General features: G+C 45.9%; 1 protein-coding gene across 1 annotated transcript in view; it reads right to left on the bottom strand.

Moving 5' to 3' along the window:
- Positions 1-324: 324 nt before the first annotated feature.
- The window catches only part of LOC138662902 (oocyte zinc finger protein XlCOF6-like), a 41,268-nt gene continuing 16,270 nt past the window's right edge, over positions 325-25,322 (bottom strand). Inside the window, exons 2-7 of the mRNA XM_069748901.1 lie at positions 23,635-23,784; positions 23,326-23,505; positions 23,120-23,243; positions 22,939-23,036; positions 22,650-22,740; positions 325-3,019 (exon numbers count right to left, since the gene is read on the bottom strand). Of these exons, the coding sequence (XP_069605002.1) occupies positions 1,659-3,019; positions 22,650-22,740; positions 22,939-23,036; positions 23,120-23,243; positions 23,326-23,505; positions 23,635-23,784 (2,004 nt within the window). The 3' untranslated portion in view covers positions 325-1,658. The remainder of the gene's footprint in view (positions 3,020-22,649; positions 22,741-22,938; positions 23,037-23,119; positions 23,244-23,325; positions 23,506-23,634; positions 23,785-25,322) is intronic.

The raw sequence follows: 25,322 nt of genomic DNA, 5'->3' as shown, positions 1-25,322 counted from the left end.
CCCTTTCCGACATCAGGCGTAAATGTACGCAGCTGTATGACTCCTTCCCTTTAATGTTGGCTCCAGCGCTGAATCACATCTTTTCTGGCACATGTCAGCAAGTGCACCGGAAATCCCGCTCATCAGTCACCCCGTCACATGATCGCAGGTTACCGATGGGTTGGCATGACAACCAGAGGTCTCCAGCAGAAATCTATGGTTGACACTGCTGGATTGCTATGAGCGCCGCCCGCTAGCCGAAAAGGCATGAACCCAGGGATCATCTCGCCAAACTCCTGCTCTCTTTTAAACATGGGCAAAACGCTACTCAGGCAACACAGGGTGAGAGTAAAACAGTGTGGCAATGCTTTATTGTACCACAAAATAGGCAGATAACACAGAACTGTCACAGCACAGTACCCAAGATGTTAAACATTACAGAGTCTCGCCCTTCCGCTGACTCACCTGGAAAATAGCAGCTGTGACTACAGATCTTCCAGGGTCACTACCTCACCTGTGGTACCCACACAGAGGAGGTAATGACAAGCGTAGGAAAATGCCAGTAAATACAAGGCCAGTTGATATGAGGATCACAATTTAGCTTCATATTCCAGTGTTGGTTACTCCACCTGTGGCACGCACACAGACAAGAGGTCACGACAAGCGTAGGAAGATGACAGTCCATTGAGTCCGTACAAGGTACAAGGCCAATTGATCTGAGGATCAGAACCTGGCTTTTCCAAACGTATCCATGGTTCAATGATGGTCAATGGAGCAGATCTGTATTCTTGCAACAGAGGCTGAAAACCCCTAGGTTGTTTTCCTATGGAATGATAGATCCGTGTCCCTCGTAATGGAGCCATGATGTAAAATGGCTGCTGTCCTGTCCTTCTCATGTCTTATGATTGCACACATCCCTAGCCTTTATAACGATATTGCATTCCTTGACAGACCGCAGCATGGCCACTAGTTAGAAGCTGCTATTGATCTTTGGAGCAGGTAACTTTTCCGAGTGGTACATATTGGGCCGTCTGAAAACTGAGTTTTGTCCAGGACAATTTGTCTGCACTACTAATTAACAGCTGTTACAATACCAAACTGGGGCAGTCCCCATATGAGAAAAAACACAAGAATTATACTGTACTGTATTTTCACAACCTATCTATTCCGGACACTGCAGTGGCTTATAAACTTACGAAGTATATAGTTTGAGGTCTGGGATCTGCCAAAATGTGGCTGGTTTTCTGACTGTTTCGGATAACATGATACATTTTTTTTGTCTAGTCTCTCTTGAATATAGGTCAATATTAAATAGTCTCCTGATGAGTCGCCGTTGGTGAGGTTGATGAAACACGTAGAAATGAGAGGCTTGGAGAGTGAGTGTTTATATGTCACCTCACTCTATATACTGAACTGTGAGGTGCATGTTTTTTCTATTAGTCACCTACTGACTAACCTTCAAGGGGTGAATTATCGGTATAGTTTTACATTTGGAATTAATAAAGTTTAGTTTTACCCTTTTGTCAGCAAACACGAGGAATGACAAGAGACAACCCATTTAAGAAGATTCAATTTTGGTTCAAACTATTCCAACATTATGAACATAAAAAAGGCTTCTCCCCTATGTGACGTCTCTGATGTTTATTAACATTTGATTTTCAATTAAAATATTTCCCACATTAAGAAAATGAAAAAGGCTTCTCCTCTGTGTGACTGCTCTGATGTCTAACAAGAAGCACTTTCCATTTAAAACATTTCCCACAATCTGAACAGGAAAAAGGCTTCACCCCTGTGTGAGTTCTATGGTGCCTAACCAAATCTGATTTTTGGATAAAACATTTCCCACATTCTGAACAGGTAAAAGGCTTCTCCCCTGTGTGGCTTCTCTGGTGAGTAACCAAATCTGCTTTCCGGGTAAAACATTTCCCACATTCTGAACAGGAAAAAGGCTTCTCCCCTGTGTGGGTTCTCTGGTGAATAACAAGATTCCATTTCTCGATAAAACTTTTCCCACATTCTGAACATGAAAAAGGCTTCTCCCCTGTGTGAGTTCTCTGGTGACTAACAAGATTCCTTTCCTGGTTAAAACATTTCCCACATTCTGAACAGGTAAAAGGCTTCTCCCCTGTGTGGGTTATCTGGTGAGTAACTAAATCTGCTTTCTGGGTAAAACATTTCCCACATTCTGAACAGGAAAAAGGATATTCCCCTGTGTGGGTTCTTTGGTGAATAACAAGATACCCTTTCTGGTTAAAACATTTCCCACATTCTGAACAGGAAAAAGGCTTCTCCCCTGTGTGCGTTCTCTGGTGAATAACAAGATTCCTTTTCCGGTTAAAACATTTCCCACAATCTGAACACGAAAAAGGCTTCTTCCCTGTGTGAGTTCTCTGGTGACTAACAAGATTCCTTTCCTGGTTAAAATATTTCCCACATTCTGAACAAGAAAAAGGCTTCTCCCCTGTGTGGGTTCTCTGGTGACTAACAAGATAAAATTTATGTGTAAAACATTTCCCACATTCTGAACAGGAAAAAGGCTTCTCCCCTGTGTGGGTTCTCTGGTGAATAACAAGATACCCTTTCTGGTTAAAACTTTTCCCACATTCTGAACAGGAAAATGGCTTCTCCCCTGTGTGGATTCTCTGGTGAATAACAAGATTCCCTTTCTGGATAAAACTTTTCCCACATTCTGAACAGGAAAAAGGCTTCTCCCCTGTGTGGATTCTCTGGTGAATAACAAGATTCCCTTTCTGGTGAAAACATTTCCCACATTCTGAACATGAAAATGACTTCTTTGCTTTAGGAGCAGTTTGTTTTTTGTTGCCTCTTTTGTGACTTTGATTTTCCTTAGCAGTCAGTAATGAATCAGAAGATGGGACCTGTTTCATAGGATCAGATGACAGATCTTTGGTGTGAATTGATGATGATATATCTGGAGAAACAGCAATCACTTCAGTTGTATCTTGTAGGATCTCAAGATCATCAGATTTAAACATTGGAGATGTCAACTGTCCCTCTGATCTCCTGGTACAGTCATCTGCTAAGATAAGCAATTTTTTTTTAACACAATATCCTTGAGTTTTATATTATTGAACATTTCTGCTTAAACTCCATACAAATGGCAAGCTATGTACAACTTTATTTACTAAGACAATGACTGTTAACAGTGTAATAGAAAACCTTGTTGGATGAACTAGTAGTGTGTGGTGTTCAACTGTTTGTTCATTCTGCCTTCCATATATCGAATAAAAAGAAACCAATCAATGTTATGTAGGCAAAAATAATACCAATTCTCATCTCACAAAAAACAAGTTCCCACTCAGGTTCATCATCGGTCAATGGAAAAACAGAGGTTTCCACACTATTAGTGGCTCAAAGGCTGTTGAAAAGGAACAGAGTTTCTATAAATCAATCCAGCAAAATCCGCTCTCACTTCTGAGTCTTGCAGTGTGCTCAAACAACATTTAGGGCTTGTGCACACGTTGCGGTTGTTGCTGCGGATCCGCAGCGGATTTGACGCTGCGGATCCGCAGCAGTTTTCCATGCGGTGTACAGTACAATGTTAGCCTATGGAAAACAAAAACCGCAGTGCACATGATGCAGAAAATTCCGTGTGGAAACGCTGCGGGAAAAAAAGAAGTAGCATGCCAATTCTTTCTGCGGATTCCGCAGCGGTTTTCAACCTGCACCAATAGGAAAGTGCAGTTGAAAACCCGCAGAGGAATCCACAGAAGAAACCGCGTGAAAATCCGCAGTGAAAACTGCAGTGATTTTGCACTGCGGATTTTCCAAATCCGCTGCGGAAAAATCCGCAGCAAAATCCGCATCGTGTGCACATAGCCTTAGGATCCCTGTATTTAGCAATATTATATAGTGAGAAGAATCCACTTAATTTGCGGTGTGTGTCTCCTGGAGCACAATCTGTGCTGGGTAATACAATGGCAAATGTGTAATTTTCACTCTCCAACATCCACCGAGTCTTAATTTCCGGAAAATGGCTGTGGAGTCAAAATATTCACTCCTCCTACACACTTGGTCAAAATTGTTGGTACCCCTCGTTTAATGACTGAAAAACCCACAATGGTCACAGAAATAACTTGAATTTGACAAAAGTAATAAATAAGAGATCTATGAAAATGAACAAATTAAAGTCAGACATTGCTTTTCAACCAGGTTTCCACAGATTTAAAAAAAAATAAATAAATAAAACTCATGAAATAGGCCTGGACAGAAATTATGGTACCCTTAACTTAACCGCTTTGTGACCACCAACCGTAGATAAACGGTGGCGCTGCACAAAGCCCTGCTAGCGCCGGCATTTAGCTACCGTTTGTCTACGGTCGGCAGTTTTGTGCTCATCGGGACCCCCACGTACCTTATAACGAGGGGATTCCGGCGCACAACAGTTCCTGTGTGACACCCGACCTCATCAAGACCTGATTGGTTCAGGTCCTGATGACATCAGCGTCACACCAGCCAATGAGACAAATCACTAGGAAAGTTTGTTGTAGCAACCAACTTTCCCGGGCGATCTGCCTGATAAAAACGCTGTTTCTCTTCAGATCTTTGTCAGTGAGAGATTAGAGGAGAAACAGTGTTAGAAGTGCTGCTGGCAACAGCTGTGTCAGTCAGCGATCTGGTTATAAAGTTAAAAAACAGAGAAGGCAGGTTAGGGTTAGTGCTATAGTTAGAGTTACTGTTAGGCTAAAGTTAGGGTTCATTCTAAAGTTAGGGTTAGGCTAAAGAAGTAGGCTTTTCTCAATTGTCTCCTCAATAACTTGGTCACTTCAGAGTTTTCTATTAGCTTGCTAGAGCACACTGTCCTACAAATAAATGTATATGCGTCCCAATTCATCAGCCAGAATCCAAGATCCTATTACATTTTTAGGACTTATATTCGCTATGGGGCTTATTAAAAAAAATTAGCATTCGGTCCTATTGGTCCAACTGCCCTGTTCAAGCCACCCTAATGTTTTCTGCCGTTCTTCCTAGGACCCGTTATGAAATGCTCATGAGATTTTGGCATTTTAACGACAAGAGTCAATGCCTGCTTAGAAATGCTCCAGAACATAACTCCCCAGGAGGTGTTGCTCTCTCTTCCTTCTTCCTCCTTTAACCCAAAGAAACATGACTTACTACCCATTTTATTAGCGGCCGCAAAACACTTGATTTCAATGCACTGGAGAAAAACATCCCCCCCCAACGTTAGAAGAATGGACCCTCAAAGTCCAAGACTTATATCGCTTGGAGGAATTGTCTAGTTGGGAAACACGCTCTCACGAGAAATTTAAGGCTTCTTGGCTTCCGTGGGAGGAGTTTTCATCCCCTAATATTGGATCTGGGGCGGAAGATCCCCCCTGAGGACTTCATCTACTAGTTCCCTACCAGGAGTTCTGTTTATTCCTTCCAACTTATTTTTTCTTTAGCAAGACGCGTTGACCGTCCCGACTCTATTTTTTGCATGTTCCAGCCTTTTTCTTTGCCATCCACTTCTCCTCCTCAACTGAATTCAATTTTATCAGCGGTAATATAATCCTTCTCGTCACACCCTCTAGCCTTACGAATTTCTTTTATAACTTGTACTGTATCTAGGGCTAGTTCTTTGCAGTCCTGAAACTTTGCTCTAAGTTTTGTAAGCTCAATTGTCTTCACCGTCTAAGGAACACATACGTATAATTCAGCTGTCCTGAATATCTTTAGACATATTATAAAATAACTAATATCTGTATTTCTTGGTGAATGTTTACTTTAACCTGTTTTATTTCTGTTTATTGAAAACTTAAATAAAGAATTTAAAAAAAAAAAAAAAAGAAATGCTCCAGAACATGACAGACTATTGAAAATCAGACCCATCATAGAAGACTTGACAGAAAAATTCTTAAAGCTTTATACCCCAACAGAAAACATTTCCATTGATGAGTCCCTCTATAAAATGTGTGACAATTCAACAGGATACACATCAGCTTTTTGAATTTATGAAGGAAAGATAGCCAACTAAACCCACCAGGATGCCGTACTTATCTGGGGACATCTGGAAAAACCGTTTGGGAGCTGATAACTCCATTATTACAAAAAGGCTACAATCTGTATGTTGTCAAGTACTACACCAGCATACCCCTATTTAAAAGTCTGGTTGAACATAAAAGGGGCTTGTGGGACCATTCGCAAAAACTGTCAGGGGTTTCCACAATCATTGGTCAACGAAAAGTTCTGAAAGGAGCAGACAGGGGCTTTACACAATGGAGAACTGCTTGCCCTTAAGTATAAGGATAACAAAGATATTTTTATCCTGAGCTCGATCCACACAGATGCCACAAGGGCCACTGCAGACCAACAGGGATCCACTACTCCAAAATCTGTGTCTGTCATTCACTACAACAAATACATGGGGGGTGTGGACCTTGCAGACCACGTTCTAAAGGCATACCGGGTATCAAAAAAATCATATACCTGGTATAAAAAGTTAGTCATTTATTTGTTTCAGGTGGCCTCATATAATTCTTATGTGTTATACAAAAATGCCGGAAATTGCAGATACTTTCCTTGTCAGGAAAAGGTAATTGAAAATCTTTTTGAAAATGTTGTCCCCGCCAATCCTTTAGAATCTGAAGATGTCAGAAGACTCACTGAAGGACATTTAATTGCACTCTTTCCAGCAACTGAAACAAGAAAGGACCCCCAGAGAAGATGTCGTGTATGTTCCAAGCGAGGAATGAGGCATGATACCCGCTATTATTGCCCACAATGCCCATCATTGCCGGACTTATGCCTTCATAAGATTTATAATCTTCCACACAGAACCACATTTTTAAACTGTTTTGACATTCAAGCATTTGGTTTATTTAGTGACAGACACATCTGAGTAGAGCTGACTTAATTTCCGGGGGTAGGTGGGGGATGTCTCCAGAGACACAAGCTGGGCACAATATATTGGGCACTACAATGACATTTTTGCTCTAAAACGTCCACTACATGTTTCTGGAAATCATCCATGTAGTGGAAATGGTCACTACATCCATAGAAGAATTCCCAGAGGGGTGTCATTTTCCAAAATGGGGTCACTTCAGGGGAGATTCTGTTGTTCTGGCACATAGCGGCTCACAAAAGTGCCATAACAGAAGAATCCCCCCTGAAGTGACCCCATTTTGGAAATGACACCCCACTGCGAATTCAACTGTTGGTGTAGTGACCATTTACGCATCTACCTATTTTCCAATGTCAATACCACCAAGAAGAAGAATAAAGACCGACCAGAAAGTCCAAAGAATATATTTCAATATTATTATCATATGATTTTATTGTTAAATAACAGTTTTAAAAACAATGAGATAAAAAAAATAGGGATTTTTGTGTGTACTCACTGTAAAATCCTTTTTTCCGAGCCACTCATTGGGGGACACAGGACCATGGGTGTTATGCTGCTGTCACTAGGAGGCTGACACTAAGCTGAGACAAAAAAAGGTTAGCTCCTCCCCTGCAGTATACACCCTCATGCTGGCGTCCAGAGACCCAGCTCAGTGCAAAAGCAGTAGGAGAATAATAACAATATATCATGTAACAGAGTATAACATGTCAAAGAAAGTCAAAAACCGAAAAAGGTAAAGAGCCGAACAGGCTAACAGGGTGGGTGCTGTGTCCCCTAATGAGTGGCTCGGAGAAAAGGATTTTACGGTGAGTACACATAAAAATCCCTATTTCTCCTTCGCCACATTGGGGGACACAGGACCATGGGACGTCCCAAAGCAGTCCCTGGGAGGGGAACAATACAACCAAATAACTCCGTGTACCATCTGACTATAAATGCGCGAAGGCCGCTTGCAGAATACGTCTGCCAAGGGCCGCATCCGCAGAGGAATGAATGTGGACATTGTAGTGCTTTGTGAAAGTATGAAGGCTGGACCACGTTGCGGCCTTGCAAACCTGCTCCGCCGTTGCCTGGTGCCGGATGGCCCAGGAAGCACCCATCAACCGAGTGGAGTGTGCTCTAATCCCCGCCGGGATAAGTCTACCCCTGACCCGATAGGATTCTTGGATAGCAGACTGAATCCATCTGGCTATCGTGGCTTTAGTCGCAGCCAAACCCTTTCTGTGACCCTCCGGGAGAACGAAGAGGGAGTCCGATTTTCGGAAATGAGCCGTTCTGGAAATGTACCTCCTAAGGGCCCGTACCACGTCCAGGGTATGAAGGGCTTTTTCGACCCTGTGTTTTGGCTGCGGGCAGAAAGAGGGAAGAATGATGTCCTCGTTAAGGTGAAAAGTTGGACCACCTTAGGGAGAAAGGCCGGAGATGGGCGTAGGACTACCTTGTCCTGGTGGAAGGCAAGAAAAGGAGCCCGGCAGGATAAAGCGGCCAATTCTGAGACCCGTCTGATAGACGTCACAGCTACAAGAAAGGCAACCTTCCAGGAGAGGACAGTTAGCGGAATGTCCTGAAGAGGCTCAAACGGAGGTTCCTGAAAAACCCCCAGAACCAAGTTGAGATCCCAGGTCTCTAACGGCATTCTGTAGGGGGGTACCACATGGGAAACTCCCTGAATGAAGGTCTTGACTTGTAGGTTGGCAGCGATCCTACGTTGGAATAACACGGATAACGCTGAGATCTGACCCTTGAGGGAACTCAGCGCCAAGCCGGAATCCAAGCCGGACTGAAGGAAATCCAAAATGCAAGGGATTGAGAAAACGAGCGGAGGGCGACCTCGGAGCGTGCACCACGAGAAGAAGGTTTTCCAGGTGCGGTGATAGATGGAAGCGGAAGACGCCTTGCGAGCACTTATCATGGTGGGAATGACCTGCTGAGAGAAACCAGCTCAAGTTAGAATCCAGGTTTCAACAGCCACGCCGTTAAACGTAGGGCCCCTGAGCTCTGGTGGCAGATCGGCCCTTGGCGAAGCAGATCTGGGCAGTCTGGTAACCGCCAGGGGACGTCGGATACGAGCTGAACGAGCTCCGCGTACCAGGTGCGACGTGGCCAATCCGGGGCGACAAGAATGACCGGAACCCCCTCCGTCTTGATTTTCCGGATCACCTTCGGCAAGTAAGGGAAGCGGAGGGAACACGTACAGGAATTGGAACTGATGCCACGGGGATATCAGCGCGTCCACTTCGATAGCCTGGGAATCCCAAGAACGTGCTATGAAATTGTGAACCTTGGCGTACAATGTGGACGCCATCAGATCCACGTCCGGGGTCCCCCAGCGAAGGCAGATTTGCCGGAAAACCTCTGGATGGAGTTCCCACTCCCCCGAGGCAAGGCCCTGACGGCTGAGAAAGTCCGCTGCCCAGTTTTCGACGCTCGGAATGTGCACCGCGGAAATAGTGGAGTGGTTGGCTTCGGCCCAACGAAGAATGTGGGAGACTTCCTGCATCGCCGCCCTGCTGAGGGTACCCCCTTGTTGGTTTATATATGCCACCGCTTTGACATTGTCCGATTGGACTCGAATTGGGTGACCCGCGAGCAGGGGGTAAAAGCGTCTCAGGGCGAGTCTGATCGCACGAATCTCCAGGATGTTTATAGGGAGCCCCGACTCCCGAATTGTCCAACGCCCCTGGGCAGAGTGGTGAAGAAACACCGCTCCCCAGCCGAGGAGACTGGCATCGGTAGTTACCACTAGTCAGCAGATCGGGAGAAAAGACTTCCCCTGGAGGAGAGATGGTCCCAGGGTCCACCAAGTGAGGGATTGCCTGATCCGCGGGGAGAGGGCATGGACGATCGAGGGATAAGGGACTCCTGTCCCAGTTGTCCAGCAGAGCCTGTTGTAAGGGGCGGAGATGGAATTGAGCAAAGGGGACCGCTTCTATTGCGGCTACCATTTTGCCCAGGATCTTCATGGTGAACCAAATGGGTCGTGGGCAAGGATGGCAGAGCGTCCAAGCTCCTTGCTGAAGCTCTTGGGCCTTGGACCGAGGAAGCAAGACCAGTCCCCTTGAGGTCTCCAGGATCATTCCTAGGAAAGAGATCTGTCGGGAAGGAACGGGGAAGGACTTGTCTGAGTTGATCAACCAGCCCAGGCGCGAAAGAGAATCCAAGGTAATACGGGCGCTTGCTTCGCAGGCCTGATAAGACGGACATTTTATGAGGTCGTCTAAGTAAGGCAACACGACCACTCCTCGAGAGTGAAGAATGGCCATGACAGCCGCCCCATGACTTTTGTGAATACCCTGGGCGCCGTGGCAAGACCGAAGTGTAACGCCGTGAATTGGAAATGGTCCTCTAGGATGGCAAAACGGAGGAACGTTTGATGTGGCGGGAATATTGGGATATGAAGATAGGCATCTTTGATGTCTAGATGCCAGGTATTCTCCTCTCTCCATCGAGGAGATGACCGACCGGAGAGATTCCATCCTGAAGTGCCGTACTTTTACGCACTTGTTTAGGAGCTTCAGGTCCAAAATGGGGCGCACTTTCCGGTCCTTTTTTGGGCACGACGAAGAGGTTTGAGTAAAAGCCTCTGAACCTCTCGTGTTCCGGAACCGGAACAATGACCCCGCTTTGGCGGAGGGAATGAATGGCGCAATGAAGGGCGCGAGACTGAGCCCCCAAACTCGGGAGACGAGAGGGAAAAAACCGTGCTGGAGGGAAGGCAGAGAACTCAATTTTGTAGCCAGATGACACCAGATCCCTGACCCATTCGTCGTGGACGACGGAGAGCCAGGCTTGCTGAAAAAGAAGCAGACGTCCGCCTACTTTGGAAGTGTCGACTGGAATAGTTCTCGAGTCATTGCGAAGGGAATCTGGCAGGCCTGGACCCTCTGGTTCTGGGCTGCCTAGGCTTTCCTCGCCAGGACTGGTTCGGCCTGAAAGAGGGTCGAGAGTCTCTGTCTGAGCGAGCGGATCGGTCTGATCTGGATGAGGCAGCAGGATTGGACCAGGATGGACTGCTACGAAAGGGCCGAAAGCGGAAATATTGTTGGCGCTGAAAAGCAGCTTTGGGCTTATGTTGGGGGAGGAACTTGCTCTTTCCTCCTGTGGCGTCAGAAATAAGCTGGTCTAGCTTTTCTCCAAAAAGACGCCCGCTCTGAAATGGAAGGGAAATCAGAGACTTTTTTGAGGAGGAATCTGCGTGCCACTCTCTGAGCCAGATAGCTCTTCTGATGGTGATGGCGTTCGAAGCCGCAGTTGCTGCACAGTCCGCTGCATCGAGAGATGCGTACATCACGTAATCTCCAGCCATGGCAATCTGTTTAGCAAGGTCCGCCACCTCAGACGGGAGATCCTGTTACTGAACGGATTTTGCTAGGGCATCTGCCCAGGAAACCATTGCCTTGGCAACCCAAGCCGTGGCGAAGGAGGGAGATAGGGAGGAACCTGAGGCTTCATAAACTGAGTGAGCTAGGGAGTCTAGCTGGCGTTCTGTGGGATTCTTAATTGAAGCACCATCCGGAACGGATCTAGGCGCGAAACCGGAGGATCTACTAGTGGGGATTCCGTCCAGTCTTTAACGAGATCTGCGAAAAAGGGATAATTCGATTCCAGGGCCTTTTTGCCCGTGAAACGCTTATCCGGACGCTCCCTGTGTCGCCTGACTATATCCAGGAAATCTGGGTGAGAGGCGAACGTCTTATGGGGACGCTTGGTTCTAGTAAAGGAGACTGAATGGTCCGGAGCAGAATTAGGGTCATCGTCCACTTTAAGTGCGTGATTGACTGCCTCAATGAGGGACCATCCGGGTCTAAGGATGCATCAGACTCATATTGAGAGTCGTGATCGCTACGAGCCCCTAAAGAGGGTGAGCGAGAGGTGGAGCTACCAGAGGCTGACTGGTGTGGTGAGTGCTCAGGGGAGGTGGTGCGGATCCGTTTTCTGGATGACCGAGCCTCTTTCCGGAGAGAGCGGCCCCTGCTGGCCGACGATTCCCCTGTTACGGAGGGATCTCTTAACCTATGAAAATGATTGCCCCGCTCCCCACAGGGGTCCTGAATTGGGATTTAATAGCTTTGGCTAAAGAATCCACGGACTGTGACAGTGATGCGACCCACTCAGGGGTACTAGATACACTGGGGTCGGCGGCGGTGGAGGGCTCCTGGGCACTTGGGGCATCGCAGGCTGAGCAGAGGGGGGAACTCGGAGGCCGAGGAAGTGGAACCTGGCAGGTGGTACACGCAGAAAAAAATGTAGTATGCACCTTTGAGGACTTTTTGGTCTTTGACTGGGACATGATGTACCCTAATGTAAGACCACAGGGTCAATAAACTAAGGAAGCGAGGGCGACGCTGCAAGGGAGAACCTGACGTGGTCTCCTTACCGGTGGTCCTGTGTCCCGCAGAGAGAGAGGCGGCGGCGGTGCTGCAGGGGCGACAGCCGGCGTTCAGAGCGCTGCACGTGGAGGAGTGGAGCTGCGGCTGGGAGAGTTGGAGTTGCGGCGTGCAGAGAAGGAAGAAAGATGGCCGCCGGGAGTTGGGAGGGTATTCTCGAAGAGCAAGAAGCGCCAGGACCAGGGGGCGGAGCCACAAAATGACGCGAAAGGTGGGCAGAGCCTGTTGGGATGCGGCCTGTGCTAGGCCAAAGCCGGGGGCTAAATTTGCGGCTTCGGACCGGCGCGCAGCCGCTGAGCGCTGGAAACTATGGGGACCCTGGAAAAGCACGCCGCTGCTAAGAGGGAGCCATCCGGAACCGCAGAACTGCTTCCTCCCTGTGGCACTTACCCCGAAGGGGATCTGCAGGAAGCTTCTTGGTGAGCTGTGCCCAGGGTGAGCAGGACGGTGCAGGGTTGGGGAAGCCTCTATCCACCATCCCCATGAGAGGGGGGTGGAGAGGAACCGTCTGCCTCCTTCCATCATCCGCTTTCTCAGTGGTGATGCAGTGGGAGCTGCACGGACGCCACAATGCAGAGTGCCTATGAGCAGCCGAGGGAAAACCTGGTGGGCAGGGCAGATGTACGGCAAAAAAGACCTGGCTGCAGAAGAGGATACGTGGAGAACACTACATGTGCTCGTCTGTAAGGGGGGGGGGGGGGGAGATCGGACCCTAGAAAGGGCCCGTCGCCTCAAAATATCAGCTCAGGCAGTGGCATCCCACGTCGCAGGAGAGGATACGGAGGGGTAAACTCCCGTGCTCGCCTGTTGTTGGTTCGGGGAGATCGGAGCCTTGAAAGGTTCCGTCGCCCCTTCGTCCGATAAAAAAAGGGAAAGAATTAAATCCAGTGTGCCTCCTACAGACACTAAGCTTGAACTGGGTCTCTGGAAGCCAGCATGAGGGTGTATACTGCAGGGGAGGAGCTAACCTCTTTTTGTCTCAGCTTAGTGTCAGCCTCCTAGTGACAGCAGCATACACCCATAGTCCTGTGTCCCCCAATGTGGCGAAGTAGAAATATATATCCATAATAAAGAATGATGGTACTTAAAAGTCCAGTTCGTGTAAAGACAGATAGATAGCATAACCTCAAATTCAAAATTGTATGTGACTAGAGACTCAAACACACATACATGTGGTACACAAACTACATACATGTGTTAAAAATATGATATATACAATAATGCTCAAAATGAAACATTATATATATCTATCTATATATATATATATATATAGATAGATATATATATATCTATATATATATATATTTATATATATATATATAGATATATATATATCTACTATATAATTGTCTAGGGGTCACTTCCGCCTTTCTGTCTGCCTGTCCTTCTTTCTGTCACGGTTATTCATTCGCTGATTGGTCTCGCCAGCTGCCTGTCATGGCTGCCGCGACCAATCATTGACAGGCACAGTCCGGAAGAAAATGGCCACTCCTTACTCCTTGCAGTCAGTGCCTGTCGCCCACATACGCCCCTCCGGGACCGCGTTATGCCGCGGGTAACGCACTCAGTTACCGCCGCTATTAACCCTGTGTGTCCCCAACTTTTTACTAATGACGCTGCCTATGCGGCATCAATAGTAAAAAATGTAATGTTGAAAATAATTTAAAAAAAATAAACCTGCTATACTCACCCTCCGTAGTCCGCTGAGCCGCTCCCGCCGGCTGCCATCTTCCACTGCAGTTTCCGGTGGCAAAGATTGTATGGCAGAAGGACCTGCCATGACGTCACGGTCATGTGACCGCGACGTCATCACAGGCCCTGCGCACGTGCGCTAGAAAGACCTGCCATGACGTCATGGTCACGTGACCGCGACGTCATCACAGGTCGCGCGCTCTGATACCAACCCTGGGACCGCAAGCTGCCGTGGACTACAAGGGGCCTTCGGAAAGGTGAGCATATGTTTACTTTTTGTTTTAACCTGTGACAAACCTGGCTGGGCAATATACTACGTAGCTGGGCAATATACTACGTGGCTCTGTGCTGTATACTATGTCGCTGTGCGATATACTATGTCACTGGGCAATATACTACGTCACTGGGCAATATACTACGTCACTGGGCAATATACTACGTCACTAGGCAATATACTACGTGGCTCTGTGCTGTATACTACGCCGCTGTGCAATATACTACATCACTTGGCAATATACTACGTAACTGGGCAATATACTACGTGGCTGGGCAATATACTACGTGACTGGGCAATATACTACGTGACTGGGCAATATACTACGTAACTGGGCAATATACTACGTGGCTGCGCAATATACTACGTCGCTAGGCAATATACTACATGGCTGTGCAATATACTACGTCGCTGGGCAATATACTACGTGGCTGTGCAATATACTACGCGACTGGGCAATATACATCACTGGGCAATATACTACGTGGCTGGGCAATATACTACGTGGGCTGTGCAATATACTACGTAGCTGGGCAATATACTACATCACTGGGCAATATACTATGTGGCTGGGCAATATAATACGTAACTGGGCAATATACTACGTCACTGGGCAATGTACTATGTGGCTGGGCAATATACTACGTCACTGGGCAATATACTATGTGGCTGGGCAATATACTACGTGGCTGGGCAATATACTACGTGACTGGGCAATATACTACGTAACTGGGCAATATACTACATGGCTGCACAATATACTACGTCGCTAGGCAATATACTACGTGGCTGGGCAATATACTACGTGGCTGGGCAATATACTACGTGGCTGGGCAATATACTACGTCGCTGGGCAATATACTACATGGCTGTGCAATATACTACGTGACTGGGCAATATACTACGTCACTGGGCAATAAACTACGTGCGCTGTGCAATATACTACGTAGCTGGGCAATATACTACGTCACTGGGCAATATACTATGTGGCTGGGCAATATACTACGTGGCTGCGCAATATACTACGTCACTAGGCAATATACTACGTGGCTGTGCAATATAGTACGTCACTAGGCAATATACTACGTCACTAGGCAATATACTACGTGGCTGTGCAATATACTACGTAACTGGCCAATATACTACGTGGCTGCGCAATATACTACGTCACTGGGCAATATACTACGTGGCTGGGTAATATAGTACGTAACTGGCCAATATACTACGTGGCTGCGCAATATACTATGTCACTAGGCAATATACTACGTCACAAGGCAATATACTACGTCACTGGGCAATATACTACGTGGCTCTGTGCTGTATACTACATCGCTGTGCAATATACTACATCACTGGGCAATATACTACGTCACTGGGCAATATACTATGTGGCTGCGCAATATACTACGTCACTAGGCAATATACTACGTCACTAGGCAATATACTACTTGGCTGTGCAATATAGTACGTCACTAGGCAATATACTACATCACTAGCCAATATACTACGTGGCTGCGCAATATACTACGTCACTGGGCAATATACTATGTGGCTGAGTAATATACTACGTAACTGGCCAATATACTACGTGGCTGCGCAATATACTACGTCACTAGGCAATATACTACGTCACTAGGCAATATACTACGTCACTGGGCAATACACTACGTGGCTCTGTGCTGTATACTACGTCGCTGTGCAATATACTACATCACTGGGCAATATACTACGTCACTGGGCAATATACTACGTGGCTGGGCAATATACTACGTGGCTGGGCAATATACTACGTCACTAGGCAATATACTATGTGGCTCTGTGCTGTATACTACGTTGCTGGGCAATATACTATGTGGCTGGGCAATATACTACGTCACTGGGCAATACACTACGTCACTGGGCAATATACTACGTCACTGGGTAATATACTACGTGGCTGGGCAATATACTACGTGGCTGGGCAATATACTACGTGGCTGTGCTATATACTACGTGGGCTGTGCAATATACTACGTGGACATGCATATTCTAGAATACCAGATGCGCTAGAATCGGGCCACCATCTAGTATACATATATATACACAGTCATGGCCAAAAGTATTGACACCCCTGCAATTCTGTCAGATAAAATTCAGTTTCTTCCTGAAAATGATTGCAAACACAAATTCTTTGGTATTATTATCTTCATTTAATTTGTCTTAAATGAAAAAACACAAAAGAGAATTAAGCAAAAAGCAAAACATTGATCATTTCACACAAAACTCCAAAAATGGGCCAGACAAAAGTATTGGCACCCTCAGCCTAATACTTGGTTGCACAACCTTTAGCCAAAATAACTGCGACCAACCACTTCCGGTAACCATCAATGAGTTTCTTACAATGCTCTGCTGGAATTTTAGACCATTCTTCTTTGGCAAACTGCTCCAGGTCCCTGATATTTGAAGGGTGCCTTCTCCAAACTGCCATTTTTAGATTTCTCCACAGGTGTTCTATGGGATTCAGGTCTGGACTCATTGCTGGCCATCTTAGAAGTCTCCAGTGCTTTCTCTCAAACCATTTTCTAGTGCTTTTTGAAGTGTGTTTTGGGTCATTGTCCTGCTGGAAGACCCATGACCTCTGAGGGAGACCCAGCTTTCTCACACTGGGCCCTACATTATGCTGCAAAATTTGTTGGTAGTCTTCAGACTTCATAACGCCATGCACACGGTCAAGAAGTCTAGTGCCAGAGGCAGCAAAGCAACCCCAAAACATCAGGGAACCTCTGCCATGTTTGACTGTAGGGACCGTGTTCTTTTCTTTGAATGCCTCTTTTTTTCTCCTGTAAACTCTATGTCGATGCCTTTGACATAAAGCTCTACTTTTGTCTCATCTGACCAGAGAACATTCTTCCAAAACGTTTTAGGCTTTTTCAGGTAAGTTTTGGCAAACTCAAGCCTGGCTTTTTTATGTCTCGGGGTAAGAAGTGGGGTCTTCCTGGGTCTCCTACCATACAGTCCCTTTTCATTCAGACGCCGACGGATAGTACGGGTTGACACTGTTGTACCCTCGGACTGCAGGGCAGCTTGAACTTGTTTGGATGTTAGTCGAGGTTCTTTATCCAACATCCGCACAATCTTGCGTTGAAATCTCGTCAATTTTTCTTTTCCGTCCACATCTATTGAGGTTAGCCACAGTGCCATGGGCTTTACACTTCTTGATGACTCTGCGCACGGTAGACACAGGAACATTCAGGTCTTTGGAGATGGACTTGTAGCCTTGAGATTGCTCATGCTTCCTCACAATTTGGTTTCTCAAGTCCTCAGACTGTTCTTTGGTCTTCTTTCTTTTCTCCATGCTCAATGTGGTACACACAAGGACACAGGACAGAGGTTGAGTCAACTTTAATCCATGTCAACTGGCTGCAAGTGTGATTTAGTTATTGCCAACACCTGTTAGGTGCCACAGTTAAGTTACAGGTGCTGCTAATTACCCAAATTAGAGAAGCATCACATGATTTTTCGAACAGTGCCAATACTTTTGTCCACCCCCTTTTTTATGTTTGGTGTGGAATTACATTTTCTGGGCTCTTTTGTTACCATTCGTATTATCCATCTCTTTGATTTGCCATCAATTTACTCCTGTGGCCATGTCCAGAGAGGTTGGTTACAGTACCATAGATCTTACATTTCTGAAAAATATATGCAACTGTAGTCACAGAAACATCAAGCTGCTTGGAGATGGTCTTATAACTTTTACCTTTAACATGTTTGTCTATAATTTTCTTTCTAATCTCCTGAGACAACTCTTTCCTTCGCTTCCTCTGGTCCATGTTGAGTGTGATACACACCATGTCACCACACAGCACAGTGAGTACCTGTAGCCCTATATACCGGCCACTCACTGATTCTAAGACTTTAGACCTCTGTGATGATAGTTAGTGGACACACCGCGATTTAACATGTCCCTTTGTCACACTATTTTCAGGGGTACCAACATTTCTGTCCAGGCCGATTTCATGAGTTTTATCTTTTTACATTCTGTGGAAGCATGGTGGAAAAGCAATGTCTGACTTTCACTTGTTCATTTTCATAGATTTTATATTTATTATTACTTTAGTCAGATTCAAGTTATTTCTGTGACCATTGTGGATTTTTATGTCATTAAACGAGGGGTACCAACAATTTTGACCACATATGTATAGATTATAACCCTCAGTGAATTAATTTATAAAATGGAATCACTTTATGGGGATTTTGACTATTCTGGTTTTCTGTCATTTAGTCATATTAGGGCTTCTGCATACGGTGTGTCCAATCTCATCTGGGATCTGTTCCTGCTGTCCAGCTGGAGTAATCTGCTCCCTACATTCAGCCAATTGGAAAGTACCACACCCTACTAAAGCTCAAAGCACATGGTCGGAATCTGCCAGAAACAGCGTTGTTCTCCTCTGGTTCAGTCCTCTGTGCTCAGCTTGCGGCTTGTGTATTTGTTTCCTGTTGTGACCGTGGCCCGTTTACTGACTACTCTTGTGTCTTCTGATTCTGTATTCTGTCCTTCTGGTTCTGACCCAGCTACCTGACTATTCTTCTTGCCATCTAATACCACAGAATAGCAGGTAACACCATGGTCCAAGCCTAGGGGTCCTAGTGTAAGTCCAGATCCATGTAATGGTGTTAACCCCTTCATGACCCAGCCTATTTTGACCTTAAAGACCTGGCCGTTTTTTGTAATTCTGACCAGTGTCCCTTTATGAGGTAATAACTCATGAACGCTTCAACGGATTCTAGCGGTTCTGAGGTTGTTTTTTCGTGACATATTGGGATTCATGTTAGTGGTAAATTTAGGTCGATAATTTTTGCGTTTATTTGTGGAAAAAATGGAAATTTAGCTAAAATTTTGAAAATGTCACAATTTTCAAATTTTTAATTTTTATTCTGTTAAAAGAGAGAGTTATGTGACACAAATTAGTTAATAAATAACATTTCCCACATGTCTACTTTATATCAGCATAATTTTGGAAACAAAATTTTTTTTTGGTAGGAAGTTATAAGGGTTAAAATTTGACCAGCGATTTCTCATTTTTACAACAAAATTTACAAAACCGTTTTTTTTAGGGACCACCTCACATTTGAAGTCAGTTTGAGGGGTCTATATGGCTGAAAATACCCAAAAGTGACACCATTCTAAAAACTGCACCCCTCAAGGTGCTCAAAACCACATTCAAGAAGTTTATTAACCCTTCAGGTGCTTCACAGCAGCAGAAGCAACATGGAAGGAAAAAATGAACATTTAACTTTTTAGTCACAAAAACGATCTTTTAGCAACAATTTTTTTTATTTTCCCAAGGGTAAAAAGAGAAACTGGACGCCAAAAGTTATTTTACAATTTGTCCTGAGTACGCCGATACCCCATGTGTGGGGGGGAACCACTGTTTGGGCGCACGACAGGGCTCTGAAGGGAAGGAGCGCCATTTGACTTTTTCAATGAAAAATTGGCTCCAATCTTTAGCGGACACCATGTCACGTTTGGAGAGCCCCTGTGTGCCTAAACATTGGAGCTCCCCCACAAGTGATCCCATTTTGGAAACTAGACCTCCCAAGGAACTAATCTAGATGTGCGGTGACCACTTTAAACCCCAAAGTGCTTCACAGAAGTTTACAATGCAGAGCCGTGAAAATAAAAAATCATTTTTCTTTCCTCAAAAATTATGTTTTAGCCTGCAATTTTTTATTTTCACAAGGGTAACAGGAGAAATTGGACCCCAATAGTTGTTGCCCAGTTTGTCCTGAGTACACTGATACCCCATATGTGGGGGTAAGCCACTATTTTGGCACACGTCGGGGCTCGGAAGGGAAGTAGTGACTTTTGAAATACAGACTTTGATGGAATGGTCTGCGGGCCTCACGTTGCATTTGTAGAGCCCCTGATGTGCCTAAACAGTAGAAACCCCCCACAAGTGACCCCATTTTGGAAACTATACCCCCCAAGGTACCTATCTAGATGTGTGGTGAGCACTTTGAACCCCCAATTAAAAAATAATTTTCCATTCCTCCAAAATTATGTTTTAGCAAGCAATTTTTTATTTTCGCAAGGGTAACAGGAGAAATTGGACCCCAATGATTGTTGCCCAGTTTGTCCTGAGTATGCTGGTACCCCATATGTGGGGGTAAACCACTGTTTGGTTGCACGTCGGGGCTCGGAAGGGAGGGAGCACCATTTGACTTTTTGAACGCAAGATTGGCTGGAATCAATGGTGGCGCCATGTTGCGTTTGGAGACCTCTGATGTGCCTAAACAGTGGAAACCCCTCAACTCCCACACTAACCCCAACACACCCCTAACCCTAATCCCAACTCTAGCCATAACCCTAATCACAGCCCTAACCCCAACACACCCCTAACCACACCCCTAACCCCAACACACCTGTAACCCTAATCCCAACTCTAACCCTAATCCCAACCCTAACCACAACTTTAACCCCAACACACCCCTAACCATAACCCTACCACAAGCCTAATCTTAACCCTATTTCCAACCCTAGCCCTAATTGCAACCCTAACTCTAATTCCAACCCTAACCCTAAGGCTATGTGCCCACGTTGAGGATTCGTGTGAGATTTTTCCGCACCATTTTTGGAAAATCCGCAGGTAAAAGGCACTGCGTTTTACCTGCGAATTTACCGCGGATTTCCAGTGTTTTTTGTGCGAATTTCACCTGCGGATTCCTATTGAGGAACAGGTGTAAATCGCTGCGGAATCCGCACAAAGAATTGACATGCTGCGTAAAATACAACGCAGCGTTTCCGCGTGGTATTTTCTGCACCATGGGCACAGCGGATTTGGTTTTCCATAGGTTTACATGGTACTGTAAACCTGATGGAACACTGCTACGAATACGCAGCGGCCCGGTAAGTATGAGGGGGTGGGATCGGAGCTCGGGGGGTGGACAGGAGAATGGGGGGAGCAGACAGGAGCGGACTACAGTACGGGACAAAACAGAGGACTGGGGAGGGTGGCGGTGGGGCAGATCAGGGTTTCCAGCCATGGCCGATGATATTGCAGCATCGGCCATGGCTGGATTGTAATATTTCACTTTTCATAGGTGAAATATTACAAATTGCTCTGATTGGCTGTTGAAAGTCAAACAGCCAATCAGAGCGATCGTAGCCATTGGGGCGAAGCCACACCCCCCTGGGCTGAAGTACCACTCCCCCTGTCCCTGCAGATCGGGTGAAATTGGAGTTAACCCTTTCATCCGATCTGCAGGGACGCGATCATTCTGTGACACAGCATATGCGTCACAGGTTGGATTGGCACCAACTTTCATGACGCATACGCTGTGTCACAGGTCGTGAAGGGGTTAAAGGGCGAAGAGCAAGGCGATCCTTGGGATATCGAAAGCAAAGATAGTGCCAAGCATGTTCATGGTGGAGATCTTTTGAGCTGCCAGTTGACCACGAACATTGCTCCCAATACATTATATCTGCAAACTATTCCAGCTAGATCTGCATTCAAACAGCTAAATGGCGCTCCTTCCCTTCTGAACACTGCCATGTGCCCAGAGAGTAGTGTACAATCGTATGTAGGGTATTGTGAGAAGGCAACAGGCAATACTCGCTTTTAAATCTGCTCTCACCTCTGCTAAACAGGTCTACTTCACAACCCTCGTATCTTCCCTATCCTACAACCCCAAACAGTTATTCAAAACCTTTTACTCTCCCCACTGCCCCCTCCAACCTCCCTCATCTCTGCTGAGGACTTTGCCACACACTTTAAAAATAAGATCGACCAAACAAGGCAAGTCTTCATTGTTCAACCACCACAACCCCTTCTTGTTGGGTCCTGAACCAGTTGTGAAAGGTAATTGTCTCTCATAGTTGTCAAAAACTGATAACTTTTGCTGGAACTGCAGGTTTCTGTTCCCCAATCTATTTCCGGGTAGTTGAAGTCCCCCATAACAAAGACTTCAATTTAATGTTGTCGATCATAAAAGTGAAGTTTGGCCAGAAAGACTGGACCTGGTCTTGTAGGGACCATATGATCACATTCAGCAGCACAGAAGGGAGAGAAGGGAGATTCCTCCGATAAGATCTCAGGGTTCTAGGACGCCAACAGCATCATTACCCTCCGCTTTCTCTTACAGGACCATCATAATATTTTTCTTTAAGTGATTTTCTATCTTGTCAGCACATCCTACGTACGCTGTCATTTGGCTTTATAGTTCACAGATCTGGGCAGGTAACAGCGTCTCCTAAACCCAGGGAGTAGGTGGATCTACCAAATTGTAAGATCTATAGAAAAGGGCTTTCAATGACCAAAGTCATTAGAACAGTTTTGGGTTGAGGAGAATGTTGTGGTCTAGAGGCAAAATGGTGATTATGGTAATACGGCCGGACTACACCACCGATAAAGCAGCCACAGCCGGTGACTGAGGGGAATCTGTGACCTCTCTGCATTTAGTGGTCACTACTCACCCGGGTAGCCATATGTGGGAATCTCCTCTTTACACCGCTCATCCCCCCTCACATATGTCTCTGTAGTATTAATATGGGTCAGATCTTCACCCTGAAACAAATATTGTAAAAGTAACCGACAGATGGAGAAGTCACATCTATGATCAGCTCTAATCCTGCCATCTCCACCGCTCTCATTAAACAAGTATAAAACATATAATACTGGTGGATAAAACAAGACCGAGCAAAAGACCTTCACCGACGGCTACACATCATAGGGGAGATCTCCTGACACCTTCTCTCCATCTACCTGATGATCCTGAGGAGCATTGGGATCTTCTTGCTTGTAGTCCTGTGGAAGAAGAGGACGGGGACATCTCTCTGGTGTTGTCCTCTTACTGGATAGATCTGGGGGAAACACATACAGGGAGTGAATTCATTCTTTACATACAGATAATTATAGGCCGTGTGTATTTAGTCCTGTCTATTACCTGGAGATGTGAGGGGCTGGGGAACCTCCATTATGACGTCCTTGTACAGATCTCTGTGTCCTTCTAAATACTCCCACTCCTCCATGGAGAAATAGACAGCGACATCCTGACACCTTATAGGAACCTGACACATACAATGATACCGTCATCCCCCGATCCCTTCATAGTGTTACTGTATAATGTCCCAGCATTCCCAGCAGTGTCACCTCTCCAGTTAGCAGCTCAATCATCTTGTAGATGAGTTCTAGGATCTTCTGGTCATTGATGTCCTCATGGATCAGGGGGTGAGGTGGAGGCCCCGTGATTGGGCTTAGGGGTCTTTCCCATCCCTCAGACACAGGGTCCTGACAGCGATCACTAGAGGTCTTCTTCACCACTGTGTAATCCTGGTAATGGAGAGACACATTAATAAATCTCACTACAGACATTTCCAGAGTCCTCACCTCTCCAGATCTGTCCATCTGTTATTCCCATAGATAAGAATGATGTAATGTGACGTCATCAGAATCTCTCACCTCTCCAGTAAGCCGGAAGAGCATCTCTAGGGTGAGGTGTAATATCCTCTCCGCCATCTTGTTTCTGTCCATATCCATCTTTGATGGGTAAATCAGGAAAATTTTCTTTGGTAGAAGATCTTCACTGAGAGGATCCGATATTGTAGAGACCTGAATGAGAAGATGAGCCGATGTAACATCATAAGAATCCTGTGTAATAATACAATTACTGGAGATAATAAGGGAAACATATGAGGAGATTTATTATTTTACAGTATTTAGTTTCCTTCTTTACATCTACTAATAAATCCTATATATTTAGGCCACAGACAACAAGCAGTTTCCTCCTCGGAGTTGGCAGCTGAATACGTTCCTCATAGACTCATCTTCCATAATGCTAATTCTCGTCTCATTTACCGACCCTGGAATCGGCATTAGTAATACTGTAGGAGATATTACACGCGACATGAGAAATAACTACTTCATGATGAGAACGACATCTTCATCTTCTACTACGGCTCTAGAGACATATTTGGCCAGAGTCGGTCACTGACTCCATCAACACCGGCCGTCTATATGAAGGTTTCCCGTCTTCCCCGCACTGTAATCTTCTATCACGTTAGAGCTCAGGTCAGACAGAGTTTGGCTGAATGCCCCCCGCCCCCAAGTACTGGATAGTATGGGGGACCTAGTTATTACGATACTTACATGCCTAATAATGGGGTCTGGGCTGCAATGTATGAAGGTCTATTAGGCCGGGCCAGAGGCAGCGTCCAATAAGTTACCTTTTACCGCCCCCATACACATTAGACTAAAGTTCCATGAAATCACTGATTTCGGGGGTTTGGGCGACTATATAATGTATTTGGGTCCTCCCGACACATGATGTCAGGGCAGAGAAGGATCTGACATCCTGGATTTCAGAGGATAATCCGTTTGTTCTTCCTGTAGATAATCCTCCACTAGAGGAGTCTGGAGGCGACTCTCTCATACAGACCCCAGGAAAGCTGGAATATTTGTGTGTATGGGGGAGTCAGGAGAGATAGCCGTCTGCCAAATGACCGTTCAGCCAACTCTTATCTCATGTGTATGGGGCCGTTAAGGCCCCTTCACATTAAGCGACGCTGCAGCGATACCGACAACGATCCGGATCGCTGCAGCGTCGCTGTTTGGTCGCTGGAGAGCTGTCACACAGACAGCTCTCCAGCGACCAACGATGCCGGTAACCAGGGTAAACATCGGGTAACTAAGCGCAGGGCCGCGCTTAGTAACCCGATGTTTACCCTGGATACCATGCTAAAAGTTAAAAAAAACAAACACTAGATACTTACCTACCGCTGTCTGTCCTCCAGCGCTGCGCTCTGCTTCTCTGCTCTCCTCCTGTACTGTCTGTGAGCCGGAAAGCAGAGCGGTGACGTCACCGCTCTGCTTTCCGGCTCACAGCCAGTACAGGAGGAGTGCAGAGCGCAGCGCTGGAGGACAGACAGCGTTAGGTAAGTATCTAGTGTTTGTTTTTTTTTACTTTTAGCATGGTAACCAGGGTAAACATCGGGTTACTAAGCGCGGCCCTGCGCTTAGTTACCCGATGTTTACCCTGGTTACCAGTGAAGACATCGCTGGATCGGTGTCACACACGCCGATCCAGCGATGTCTCCAGGGAGTCCAGCGACGAAATAAAGTTCTATAAAGACTTTATTCAGCGACCAACG

This window comes from Ranitomeya imitator, chromosome 2 (assembly GCF_032444005.1).
Source record: "Ranitomeya imitator isolate aRanImi1 chromosome 2, aRanImi1.pri, whole genome shotgun sequence".
NCBI lineage: Eukaryota > Metazoa > Chordata > Amphibia > Anura > Dendrobatidae > Ranitomeya > Ranitomeya imitator.
Note: the sequence above shows the minus strand (reverse complement) of the source record. Positions and strands in the feature narration are given on the sequence as shown.